The sequence below is a fragment of the Xylocopa sonorina genome, chromosome 9 (genome assembly GCF_050948175.1).
Source record: "Xylocopa sonorina isolate GNS202 chromosome 9, iyXylSono1_principal, whole genome shotgun sequence".
Taxonomy (NCBI): Eukaryota; Metazoa; Arthropoda; class Insecta; order Hymenoptera; family Apidae; genus Xylocopa; species Xylocopa sonorina.
The window spans coordinates 11,857,336-11,868,912 of NC_135201.1; the positions used below are offsets into that span (position 1 = coordinate 11,857,336).

The 11,577-nt window shown below is 37.9% G+C and overlaps 4 protein-coding genes across 7 annotated transcripts; 3 read left to right on the plus strand and 1 right to left on the minus strand.

Moving 5' to 3' along the window:
* The first annotated feature begins 288 nt into the window (after window positions 1–288).
* Window positions 289–2,339, plus strand: Shams (glucoside xylosyltransferase 1 shams). 3 transcript variants are annotated; one of them, XM_076901979.1, is made up of 4 exons: window positions 291–490; window positions 584–641; window positions 759–1,093; window positions 1,175–2,339. In XM_076901979.1, exons 3-4 carry the CDS (start codon window positions 869–871, stop codon window positions 1,826–1,828), a joined length of 879 nt encoding a protein of 292 aa, XP_076758094.1. In that variant the 5' UTR covers window positions 291–490; window positions 584–641; window positions 759–868; the 3' UTR covers window positions 1,829–2,339. The 3 variants fall into 3 exon arrangements, with proteins under 3 accessions (XP_076758092.1, XP_076758094.1, XP_076758093.1); XM_076901977.1 differs by having other exon boundaries at window positions 289–490; window positions 584–1,093; XM_076901978.1 differs by having other exon boundaries at window positions 291–641.
* Window positions 2,340–2,633: 294 nt separating this feature from the next.
* Kermit (PDZ domain-containing protein GIPC-like protein kermit) lies at window positions 2,634–5,898 on the plus strand. Its single transcript, XM_076901980.1, has 6 exons — window positions 2,634–3,072; window positions 3,844–4,169; window positions 4,767–4,863; window positions 4,941–5,323; window positions 5,416–5,497; window positions 5,579–5,898. The coding sequence occupies exons 2-6, from the start codon at window positions 3,852–3,854 to the stop codon at window positions 5,734–5,736; spliced, it is 1,038 nt and encodes a 345-aa protein (XP_076758095.1). The 5' UTR covers window positions 2,634–3,072; window positions 3,844–3,851; the 3' UTR covers window positions 5,737–5,898.
* Window positions 5,899–6,296: 398 nt separating this feature from the next.
* Scot (Succinyl-CoA:3-ketoacid CoA transferase) lies at window positions 6,297–9,956 on the plus strand. 2 transcript variants are annotated; one of them, XR_013102335.1, is made up of 8 exons: window positions 6,297–6,457; window positions 6,669–7,049; window positions 7,162–7,587; window positions 7,673–7,781; window positions 7,852–8,068; window positions 8,190–8,401; window positions 8,478–8,776; window positions 8,875–9,956. XR_013102335.1 is itself a non-coding variant. In XM_076901971.1 (7 exons), the coding sequence occupies exons 1-7, from the start codon at window positions 6,368–6,370 to the stop codon at window positions 8,666–8,668; spliced, it is 1,626 nt and encodes a 541-aa protein (XP_076758086.1). In that variant the 5' UTR covers window positions 6,297–6,367; the 3' UTR covers window positions 8,669–8,857. The 2 variants fall into 2 exon arrangements, 1 of the variants encoding a protein (XP_076758086.1); XM_076901971.1 differs by lacking the exon at window positions 8,875–9,956 and having other exon boundaries at window positions 8,478–8,857.
* On the minus strand, window positions 8,938–11,344 carry LOC143427670 (ATP-binding cassette sub-family G member 5). Its single transcript, XM_076901990.1, has 5 exons — window positions 10,891–11,344; window positions 10,239–10,814; window positions 9,950–10,172; window positions 9,668–9,882; window positions 8,938–9,605 (listed from the first exon to the last, which is right to left on the minus strand). Exons 1-5 carry the CDS (start codon window positions 11,084–11,086, stop codon window positions 8,938–8,940), a joined length of 1,878 nt encoding a protein of 625 aa, XP_076758105.1. The 5' UTR covers window positions 11,087–11,344.
* Between the last annotated feature and the right edge of the window lie 233 nt (window positions 11,345–11,577).

The window sequence follows — 11,577 nt, forward strand, 5'->3', positions numbered from 1 at the left end:
TCATAAAATACAAGTTTTCTGAAAGACTGGATCCTCGAAAATACAAAAAATATTAGTGCAATTTCCTCTTTCCATCAACATCCCTTAAAATAGCGATATACTAATCTATAATATTTAGTTCAATTAAAAGCTTATTTTTACATAAAAAGTGGATGCTTGTTAATTAATAAAATGATTTCGATGACGAGTTGGGAACATTTCAATTTAATATAGCCAAATTGTCTATAGTGATTGCCTATTGCTTCGAAAACGTACGTGGGTGTCAAAAACTGGTTCTGTTGTCAAGATGGACCGCATTAATCGATATTTTCGAAAGCAGAGGAACACGGACTATATCGCAACTAACACGGTTATAATCTGATTTTGTACATTATCTAACGAAAACTATTACATTTCATAGATAAACAACAACCTTTTCCAAATGGTATCTTCGTATACCTAAAAATCAAACACATAGTGTCTACTTGTTACCTATAGTTGTTTCTCTATGGTAAGGTTATAAATGTAATAACCATCTGAGAGTTTCCACCATTCAAATGAGAAACGAGGCGAAAAACCATGAGAACGATAAATACATTCGCAGTATTTTCCACCGATCGTGAAACGACAAAAATTGGATTGACCATGTGAAATTCGACAAGGTAGAACAATGAAATCTGTGTACAAATTGTTTTTCTTGTGCCTTATCTTCGTTGCGCTAATAATATTGCTGAATTTGACCAATTTCTCGAATAAAATTTATGATGCACCCACTAAAGAAGCCACCGCACTTTCCATCGCCGCGAAGAAAATTCAACCGGCTTCTGTAACAGGAGAGGTGACGATATGCGTCGTTGTTTGCGGAGATAGAGTGGACGAAGCGCTGACGATGCTTAAGTCCGCCCTAGTTTTTGCCAACAGATCCCTACAATTTATTATTCTGGCAGAAAGCAACTTGATTCCTGCTTTTAATGAAAAATTAGCCGAGTGGAAGCTGCTGTCAAATAAAACTTTTGACTTTTTAGTCAAACCTATTACATTCCCCGAGGGCAGCGATGCGACTATGTGGAAAAAGCTGTTCAAACCCTGTGCGGCTCAACGATTATTCCTACCGGTAAATATTTCACGTTTCGGTTAATATGAAGAATAATCAATTATTCTATTAATATTCACATATACGTTTTGTATATTGCAGTCAGTATTGAATGATACGGATGCAGTTCTGTACGTGGATACGGATACATTGTTCTTGGCACCACCTGAGAAAATATGGGACGAATTCAAGAAAATGAATTCCAGCCAACTAGCAGCTCTGAGCCCTGAGCACGAAGATCCCAACACAGGCTGGTACAATAGATTCGCTAAGCATCCCTATTATGGGAAGCTAGGTGTGAATTCTGGAGTGATGCTAATGAATCTGACAAGAATGAGAGAATTCAGATGGATAGAGTATGTGATACCTATCCACGACGAGTATAAATTGAAGATAACATGGGGAGATCAAGATATAATAAATATTATATTCCATTATCATCCTGAGAAACTGTACGTTTATTCTTGCAGATACAATTACAGGCCTGATCATTGTATGTACATGCCTGTTTGCACAAAAGCTGAGAAAGAAGGTGCCTTAGTTCTACACGGTTCCAGAGGCACGTTTCATTCTCAGAAACAGCCCCCGTTCAAAGCTATTTACAGAGCCATGCAAGAATATCAGTTGAATACCGATCCCTATGACTATTTATTGGTGCCAATGAGAAACTACTTAGCTCTGGAGCATAAGTCAAACTGTGGCAAAGTGTGGAAAGTATTTATTATCCAACCGGAATTACACTTAGCGCAGCAATAATATTTAAATGTTTCATTCAATATAATACTTCCTTCGCCCCACCATTGAAGTAAATATTTGAACTTCTATATAGTATTTAATACATACGGTGTAGTATAAACACGATTATATCTCTACACAGACTGACTATGTTCCATAGTGCATTTCCGTTTTTATTCGTTAACAAGTGCGCTGTGATTGTTACTGTTTAACATATAGAAAGAGAAAGCCACATTGTTATATCGTTAGCTAAGATCGTTTCGACAATACTCTTCGAAAGTACGTTTAGACATAATTTTTAGAATCTCTTTGTATACTTAAAACTCGATTTAGATTACTTTTACCAGAATGTTGTTATTGTTATGCGACAAATACGTCATTCGAAATCTAAAAAAATTTTTATATGACTGCACTTCTACATCAGTGCAGAAGTATTTTATACTCAAGTTGTATAATTACTTTATTATTCTGTAATATATGTTCTTTGTGATACTTTTTCTTATATAAAATAAAAAGAATCGTTTTAACTTTATTGACTTGGTATCATACTCTACGACCGATTGTGTCCACAATCTTCTGAATGAAAAACAGAACACTCCGATCGCAATTTCGAAGCAATTTGAAATACGGTATCGAATATTCGAAAATCGAAATGAAAAAATGTTTGACCTGCAAGATTGTAATATTCGAAGAGACCAACATTTTTCGCCACATATTCATATTCGAGGCGACTCGAAGTGTTTCAGAGCCTATCACTGGGTTACAATATTCTGACTCCTCCTCTTAGGAGAGAGGGGGACCGTTAGATTGGAAGGGTTTCGAATAAGGGAGCCACAGTGCGGAGGTACGTTCCTGAGAGTCGCGATCGTGTTCGCGTGAAATCGCGTTTCCAAATATTCCAAGTATTGTTCCGCACGAATCTCGCTAATAAAATAGCTTCAAACACGGTTAAACAATTGTTCAATCCACTTGGGAGAATCCCAGGTAGAAATCGACAGTATACAAGACAATTCTGAAGCTGGAAAGAGAGGGAAAACTCGATCTACGATCCACGATGAAGCAAGACAATCGCGTGGTCAGCAAATTATTATTTCGATAACGATCAAACGAGGCGTTCACTATTACGATAAGAGCAGATTGTCGGCCAGTCGACCGGGAAGCTGTACACGTCAGACATGAGAGAATACTGTTTTTCTTTTCTCTACTGATTTCCATTCCGCCCGCACGATAACGTCCTTTTCTACTCAACAGAAGAAAGAGGAAAGGTAAGAGATCTTGCAGTTTGATGAAGAAAGATCGTCTTTGGTCTGCCACGCGTCCAGAATGCGAAGTAACATCTAGTTAAAGATGCTAATTATTATGAGGACAATCAATCGAGCAGCTAACAGCCTGGTGAAATATATGACTAAGAACTGCAACGCTAGCCAAACGATCCGTTAAACCAGCATCATTTACCGTGATTCTTCTATCGATCGCATCTATCGATATTTTTATACCGGTTTAAATTCAACAATTTTTAAGCAAAACGAGCATTTTTTAGTTAATTGTACTCTGATTAATGGAACTTCTATTTAACATATATAATTGCATCAGTTAAAATTCTCGATTTACATATTTTTTAGAACATTGTTCTCGTTATCATGAATGTTTATTCGAGATTCCTGTAGGATCTTATCGAACTGTTAAATTACGAAATTTTCGTTTTACCTTACAATTGTTGTAGATATCTCCCAGTTTGCTTATCCACTTCTTGCTCTCCTTATCTTTGTGCCTGTAGTACGTTCTCCATCAATGGTGATATCTCTGAAAACATTTAAGTGGTCAGAAAAAAAGCATTCGACAATGCTATTTGTACCAATAGTGTCGTGAAGGAATCTGTATGTTATAAATAACAACTAAAATAAATAACATGTAGTAGAAACAAACGGGAGCAGCTAAGAAAGCGAAATATCTATTTAAAATGACTTAAATTCCGTAAAAAACTTTTCCCGGTAATTCGAATAGAAAAAAAAAACAATTATATTCCCGTTCCGCAGAGCTAAGCATGCCGTTGTTCAAAGCGCGTGCTGCCCCTAGATCCCCCATATCGGACAAGAAGTTTCTGAACGGTGGGGCACATCATAACAACCACCACAGTCAAGCAAATGGCAATGAAAATGATGAGGAAGGGACCGAAAGAACTCATGACCAACAACGAAACGATGACCAAGGGCAAAGACGGTGTTCCCAGGTCTCTAAACCGCCTTTGGTGTTCCATTGTCAACTAGCTCACGGGAGTCCCACAGGACTGATATCGGGTTTCAGTAACGTACGCGAGCTTTATCAGAAAATAGCTGAGTGCTACGATTTACCAATGGAAGAGGTGGGTATCATTCTCAACGTTATCTTGTTTGACGAGAGGGAAAGATAATTTATTTGGCATCTCGAGCAGCGTGTCTGACAGCTTAGGATCTATCGTAAAAATCTAGCTGCTATTGTCTCTGCGTCTATAATTAGTTTTCAAGAATTTTCTCATGGTTTTCTCCTGTTCGACGAGATTATTTGTAAATTTGTAACAATAATTAAGGCCGATAAATAGAATTCTTTCACCTTTCAACACTACTGGCTGCTCTCCACAGGGAGAGCTTCCCGGATACCGGAAATGTCGGTTCCGGGCCATGGCCTTTAGCCGATCTGGCGGATACCAAAGCTGCCTGTACTTTTCCATGCAATAACTGGTTGTAAAAGGCCACCAGCAGCATTTGCCAGAGAAGTTAAACAAGTTGTATATGTAGTGGGTCATTCGAATCAGGGACACTATCATGCCCACTTCCGTAATACTGTTTGAAAACCACGGTGAAAGTTAATTCGTGGTTTATCACGTCTGAGGCATTCTAATTCACGGAAAACATAAATATAAAGATGTCGAACCCTATAAATATGCAGATAAAAATTCTGAAACAATTTTCGACAATTCCAGATACTCTTCTGTACCCTGAATACTCACAAGATCGAGATGACCGAGTTATTGGGCGGTCAGATAGGAGTGGGAGACTTTATATTTGCGCATAATAAAGGTTGTGATACTTTCAACACCTTTCGACTTAACTGCTACTCGTTTTTTAATTCCATTTGTAATTTTCCATTCTATCAGGAAGGCCCAAAGAGATAGAGCTAGTGAAAGCAAACGACTCCCTCGGATTGACCATAACCGATAACGGTGCAGGCTATGCGTTTATAAAACGTATTAAGGAAGGCTCTGTGATCGACAAGATAAAGATGATCCAAATTGGGGATCACCTCGAAAAAATTAACTCCACCAGCCTGGTTGGCAAACGACATTTTGAAGTGGCAAAAATATTGAAAGAAATCCCCAAGGGTGACACGTTTACGTTAAGATTGGTCGAACCATTGAAAAATGGTTTTGCTAACATTGGTCCGCGAGGAGATACGAAGAAGGGGAAGAAATCTGGTTATGGAACCGGTAAAGAAACTCTTAGGTTCAAAGCTGATGGAAGTGCACAGATTATAGAAAAGGTAATTATAAATAATCCAAGCAAACTAAATTAATTATATACGAGAAGAAGTATTAAAAAAATTGGCTTTCTTTTATGGCCCTTGACTAACAGAAGGACGATGCTGCCACCATAGGTATAGAGAAGATTAATGTGATCCTGGAGAGCTTTATGGGCATCTACGACACAGAACTAGGTACACAAGATTTATTTAAGAATGCGTTAAACAAATGTACTTAACAATTTCGGGTGATATCTCTATTTCTGTTTTAAATAGCTACGCAAATTTGGGAACTAGCCGAGGACAAATGCAACAGTATCGATTTCGCAGAGGCGATCGATAATTCGGATTTAGAAGATTTTGGATTTACCGATGATTTCGTAATTGAACTATGGGGTGCTGTTACCGATGCCAGAGCTGGAAGACATCGATGATATCGATAATTATGCCAATTAATGGGGCGGGACGGAAAGAAGAGCCAAAAAGGAATTATCTCCCACGGCATATACCACGAGCTTAAAACCTGTAATGTAGAAATAAAGGATAAATAATTGAATTGTAAATTATTGAAATAAAGTAGGACTTTGCACTTAGAATTTGTACAATTTATATATACGTTTAAAATGATATAAAACTAAAAAGAATAAATATATTTAGGAATAATTGTATTAATACTCGAATCCCCACATATACATTACGTTTATCGTTATTTAATCTTATTTATGCTCCATTTATTATTTACTCATCACTCTAGCAGATAATATAGAAATGTAGAATATAAAAGATAAACAAGCTTCTCATTGAGAGATTAAACACTTAAAAGATCTCTAGCAGTTTGTTTTAAGTGGTTGATATCAATCTTCAGATATATAACTGTGAAGCATAGTTTTTGAACAGTTTTAATTTTGCCGCATTTTATCGATCAATAAAAATCAACCACTAAGGGTAAACAGTGGATGTTGCATCTGCAACGTTTGTGTGTATATAATTTGCTGAATAACCGTGCTGCGACACTTTTAACCTGTACAGACGTGGGCGTTGAAAGTACATTTTTTTTTATACAAAATGGTTTTTGCCATAACTAGAGCCAGTTGTATATTACTTCGTGCTAACACGAAGTCTAAGAATAGTTATAAGAACTGGAAGTTCACGAAGGTACGCAATATTGACATTAAAAAATACCGAATAACCTGTGTGTATGATCTGTATCATTCTTTAACGTTTAATGTAGAATTGAAACGCTGTGTAGTTATTATAGGATAATTGTCATATTATTTCCTCTTTAACACTAGAATAAATCTGCAACAATATGAAATTACAAATCCTATTTTATGATGATTAATGAAATAGGATATTTTTTCATCAGGTATGTTCGGTGAATTTTTCGATAAAAACTAATCTCCCAGAACCGGAGGAGGAGTCCCCAAAGCTAACATCACCGGTAGGGGATGGAAAGGTATTCAAAAGTGTTGAAGAAGCAATATCAGATATGCCAGATGGTGCTAAACTCCTGGTTGGTGGATTTGGACTTTGTGGCATTCCTGAAAACTTAATTGCAGCTGTGTTGAAACGTGGTTCCAAAAATTTAACTGTTGTTTCGAATAATGCAGGAAATGAAGACTTTGGGTTAGGTATATTGCTAAAAGAACACAGGATTAAGAGAATGATCTCCTCCTATGTTGGTGAAAATCCTGAATTTGAGAAACAATACCTTGGAGGAAAGTTAGAAGTTGAATTAACTCCTCAGGTAGATACTAATCGCAATAACAAAAACTTTTAACTATTATACTTTGAGCCAGTATCCCTCAACTTATAAATCATAAACTATCGTAATTTTTAATTGTGTTTACAATACGCAGGGTACTTTAGCAGAACGTCTCCGAGCAGGTGGGGCTGGCATTCCAGCCTTTTACACCTCTACAGCATATGGAACAATAATTCAAGAGGGTAATGTTGTTGTCAAATATGATGAGAATGGAAATGCTGAGATATCTGGAGAGCCAAGAAACGTAGCGCAATTCAATGGCAGAAACTATGTCATGGAAACTGCCATCACAGGGGATTTTGCTCTTGTAAAAGCATGGAAAGCAGACAAAGCTGGAAATCTAATCTTTAGAAAATCAGCCAGAAATTTTAATCCAGTAATGTGTAAAGCAGCTAAAATAACCATTGTTGAAGCCGAAGAAATTTTAGAAATTGGTGAACTGGATCCTGACCATGTACATTTACCAGGAATTTTTGTAGATAGGATTGTCAAGGGTCCTTCATACGAGAAACGAATGGAGGTACATATACTCTCTTAAAGAATACAAGTATACCAAAAAATAAAACAAAAATTGTACAACATTCGTTATTATCTGTTGGAATTAGAAACGATGCACGAAACAAAACATGAAGCCCAAAAAAGTGACACCAGCGGGCAAAGCAAGAGACAGAATTATCAGGCGAGCCGCATTAGAGTTCAAAGATGGAATGTACGGTGAGGAATTTGAAATATCACAAATGCATCCTATTAAAATACACAGCGTTTCACGAGTGATCTTTTACAGCTAATTTGGGAATTGGTATACCAATGCTCGCCTGCAATTATATTCCCAAAAATGTGAAAGTAACATTGCAGTCAGAAAATGGTATCCTTGGTCTTGGTCCCTTCCCTGATGAGTCAGAAGTTGATCCGGACTTAATAAATGCCGGGAAAGAAACTGTCACAGTCGTACCAGGTGCCTCTTTCTTTAGCAGCGATGAAAGTTTCGCCATGATTCGAGGGTGCTTATAATATAAAATAATTGAATATGAAAAGTTATAATATTTATGATAAATGATGACTTAATAATCTCTTATGAATGCTATTAATTCAAATTCTTGTTATTTTCTATTGCGCAATCAGAGGTCACATTAATCTGACAATGCTTGGAGCCATGCAAGTATCAGAGAATGGAGATCTTGCTAACTGGATGATCCCAGGAACTATGGTGAAGGGAATGGGAGGAGCAATGGATTTAGTTTCTGCTGCAAGTACAAAAGTTGTGGTCACTATGGAGCATAAAGCCAGAGATGGAAGCCCAAAAATTTTGAAAAGTTGCACATTGCCCGTTACAGGTAACACTGATATCATATTCTAATATTTTATACTAAAATAATTTGCAAGATATTTATTCTTCTTCTTTTATTTCAGGTCAACAATGCGTCGATTTGATAATCACAGATATGGCTGTATTTGAAGTAATCGAGGGAGAAGGATTGAAATTAATCGAAATTGCGCCTAACATTGATATCAGTGACGTTGTCAGCTCTACGGGTTGTGAATTTTCCGTGACTGACGATCTTAAAGAAATGGGTCAAGTGAATTTACAGGACTGTCAATAGAAATATGTTCCTCAACTTTTTTAAAAATCTAACAAAACTCAACGTTTAAAAACTTGGTCTATCTAAACCTTGGCAAGAGAAGAATAAGCTTAATTGTAAAATTACAAGGTGATGTCGTTATTTCTAAGAACTGTGAAGTTTACTTGTAAATGTTACATAAATCTATTATGATACGCAATATAATACTTAATATATATATATTTTAGGGCTAAATAAATAATAAATTCCTTACAGTTTTATCGTTCTAAGTTTTGCTATAGATAAACAAATTACTCTCTGAATTTGGCCTTCACCTTCGCTGGAAGTGGCAACAAATACAGAACGCTATTTAATATACTCAGTCCAATAGCAAAAGCTAATGAGATCAATAAGTTCAAGTTAACGTTCAGCACTTCCGAGATATTTTCACCTTCGCGTGTGAAACGTTCTATTAAGTAAGATCTGCCGTCCGGGTATCTACACAATTCTGGTATACCAGGGCACGCGAAGCTCTCATTGTAATGCAAATTTGCAAATGTGTGCACATCGATGGCCAATTGATTCAAAGCTAACGAGGCGTATCTCGCGGGTAACGCGGTAGAAACTGCCGCAAGCCAATAAGGTAAAGCTTTTAGACTTCTGATGGCTCCAGATGCGATCACCAGAGATGTCAAGGTCATATACAAGACCGTTATCGCACCAGTGATTGGTCTGCCAACGACCATCAGCACTGCAACAGTTACTTGTTCAGCTGCTACGTAGCTGGCCCAGAGAACACCACAGGCATAAGCCCAGGTGGATAAATCCATTTCCAAGATTGGTATCAAAATACCAATTGTGATCATAGTTGACACGAAACTTAATGGAAAGCTTAATAATGCATATGCGGTCAAGAACATTGCGCCGCCATATAAACCTTCTCGTTTTTCTTGGTAGTATCTGGCTCGATATCCTGGAACTTTACGATTGACGAATATTAAGCTTTGGTTTTTGTGAATTCACCTTGTAAAAAGAACTTACAGAGCAAAGCTGTACATGCTATTCCAGCAACATAGAACAAGGTCAACACGTTGAAGACTAAGCCACCTGTTTGTAAGAACACCCTCGACTGTACAGGTGTTGAATGCGAATACAGAATACTCATTAAGGCTACAGAAAATGGTAATAATAATAGCCTAGTAGCAAAATGCCCTAAACCAGACTTATTGAAGGCAAATGTTACTGCCACGCTCCTTCTAAAATGTGAATGTTATACTGATTACTCAGAAATAAAACAGGTAGCTCATATTTGCAAAAACGTACAAATAAAGAGCAAGCAGGGTGGAAAAACATCCTGGCTTAATCCCACGCCCTAGACCTTTATGCATAATCCCTAGGGGTGTGTCTTTCACATTGGTTGGCACTTGGGGTGCTTCCTTCATATAAATAACACCCTCAGCCTTGAATTTCTCAACCAAGACGGATATTTGCTGGTTGGATTCCAAGAAACGATCTCTGGAGCGACGATCGACAGTTGACAGACACACTAAAGCCATCATTGTTAAATGACAATACGATTATCAAATCTTTTTATCCCTCGCCAAGTACTTACAATAATACATCAGAGGGTTCTCTAGTTCAGGACATGGAAATCCAATGTAAGTAAAGTAATCCAACATACTCCTGGTTGGCCCTGAGTAGACCACTGCCCCTAAACATAAGAGAGTCACACGACTGACAAAAGGCAGCACATCTGACCTAGGGGTCTCCATTGTTAGAACAACGATGGACCCTCTTCTAGTTGCATACGACCAAAGCATAGAAACTATTAGATACGTGTTCAAGGGGTCAGTATCCCATGTGGGTTCATCCAAGAGCAACAATGTAGGATCTTTAGCCAACTGTACCCCCAACATCAATCGCCTATATTCTGGCTTCGTGAGATCATTCACTGATCTATTTGCAACTTGTGACAAAGCAAGATCAGCTAAGGTTTGACGCACCCTAGCCTCCCTGTTGCCTAAATTTGCCAACCATGTAGCATAAGTCAATGTCTGTCGCACTGTTAAACTGGGCAATAAGTGACACCTATGTGCAACGTATCCACCATGTCGTCTGAATAACTCTGGGGTCAACAAATTGTTGTTCAGGGTCACTCTACCCCGTGTCTCCCCTTCTGCCCTTCCAGCTAAAATATTACGAGGAATATTTCAGTGATTTCAGACAGATGATTAATCGCATTCACAGTTCGATCGTAGTCTTACCGATGACATCGAGTAAAGCCCTCTTTCCGGATCCCTTAGAACCCAAAATCGCCAATACCTCCCCACCGTGCACTCGCGCAGACACATCTCTAAGCACAGCAGTGGGTTCCGACTTGCTCAAACAACTTCCTTCGATTACTACAGCGGTAGAATGAAAGACGTTTGAGATGTCGAGAGCACAGTCTGCTGGAATCATCTTAGACCTTTGAGTTATCTCATAACGGTTTGTTCAGAAACGTGAACTTGGATTCCGTGCTCTGACTTTATTACAATGAAAAAACAATAATTTCGCCCGTAGAATAATATTTAATCACAGTATGAGAAATAATCCTAGAAGATACACAGGATGGATACGCAAAACGATGCATAGGCTAGCACTGTGGCTAGAGAAGTGAACGCTACGTGTAAAATGTAGCCATTGGTAACGATACCTGGCTGGGAGTTGGCTTCGTGAGGTGAATGTCTCCTCTAAAAGAAGCCTGGTGGGAGGAAGGTAACATCAGTGGTAGCACAAAGGCGTACACGTTAATCTTGGCCTCCCTGTGGTATGTCAGTTTTCAGAATCGTACGCAAATCCGAAATCCCTCTAAATTATCATTATTATGGACTAAATGTAGCATCAACAGTAACACGAAAGCCTACCTATTAACTACAGCACTTCGAAATAGATTTAGTCTGAATTATTAT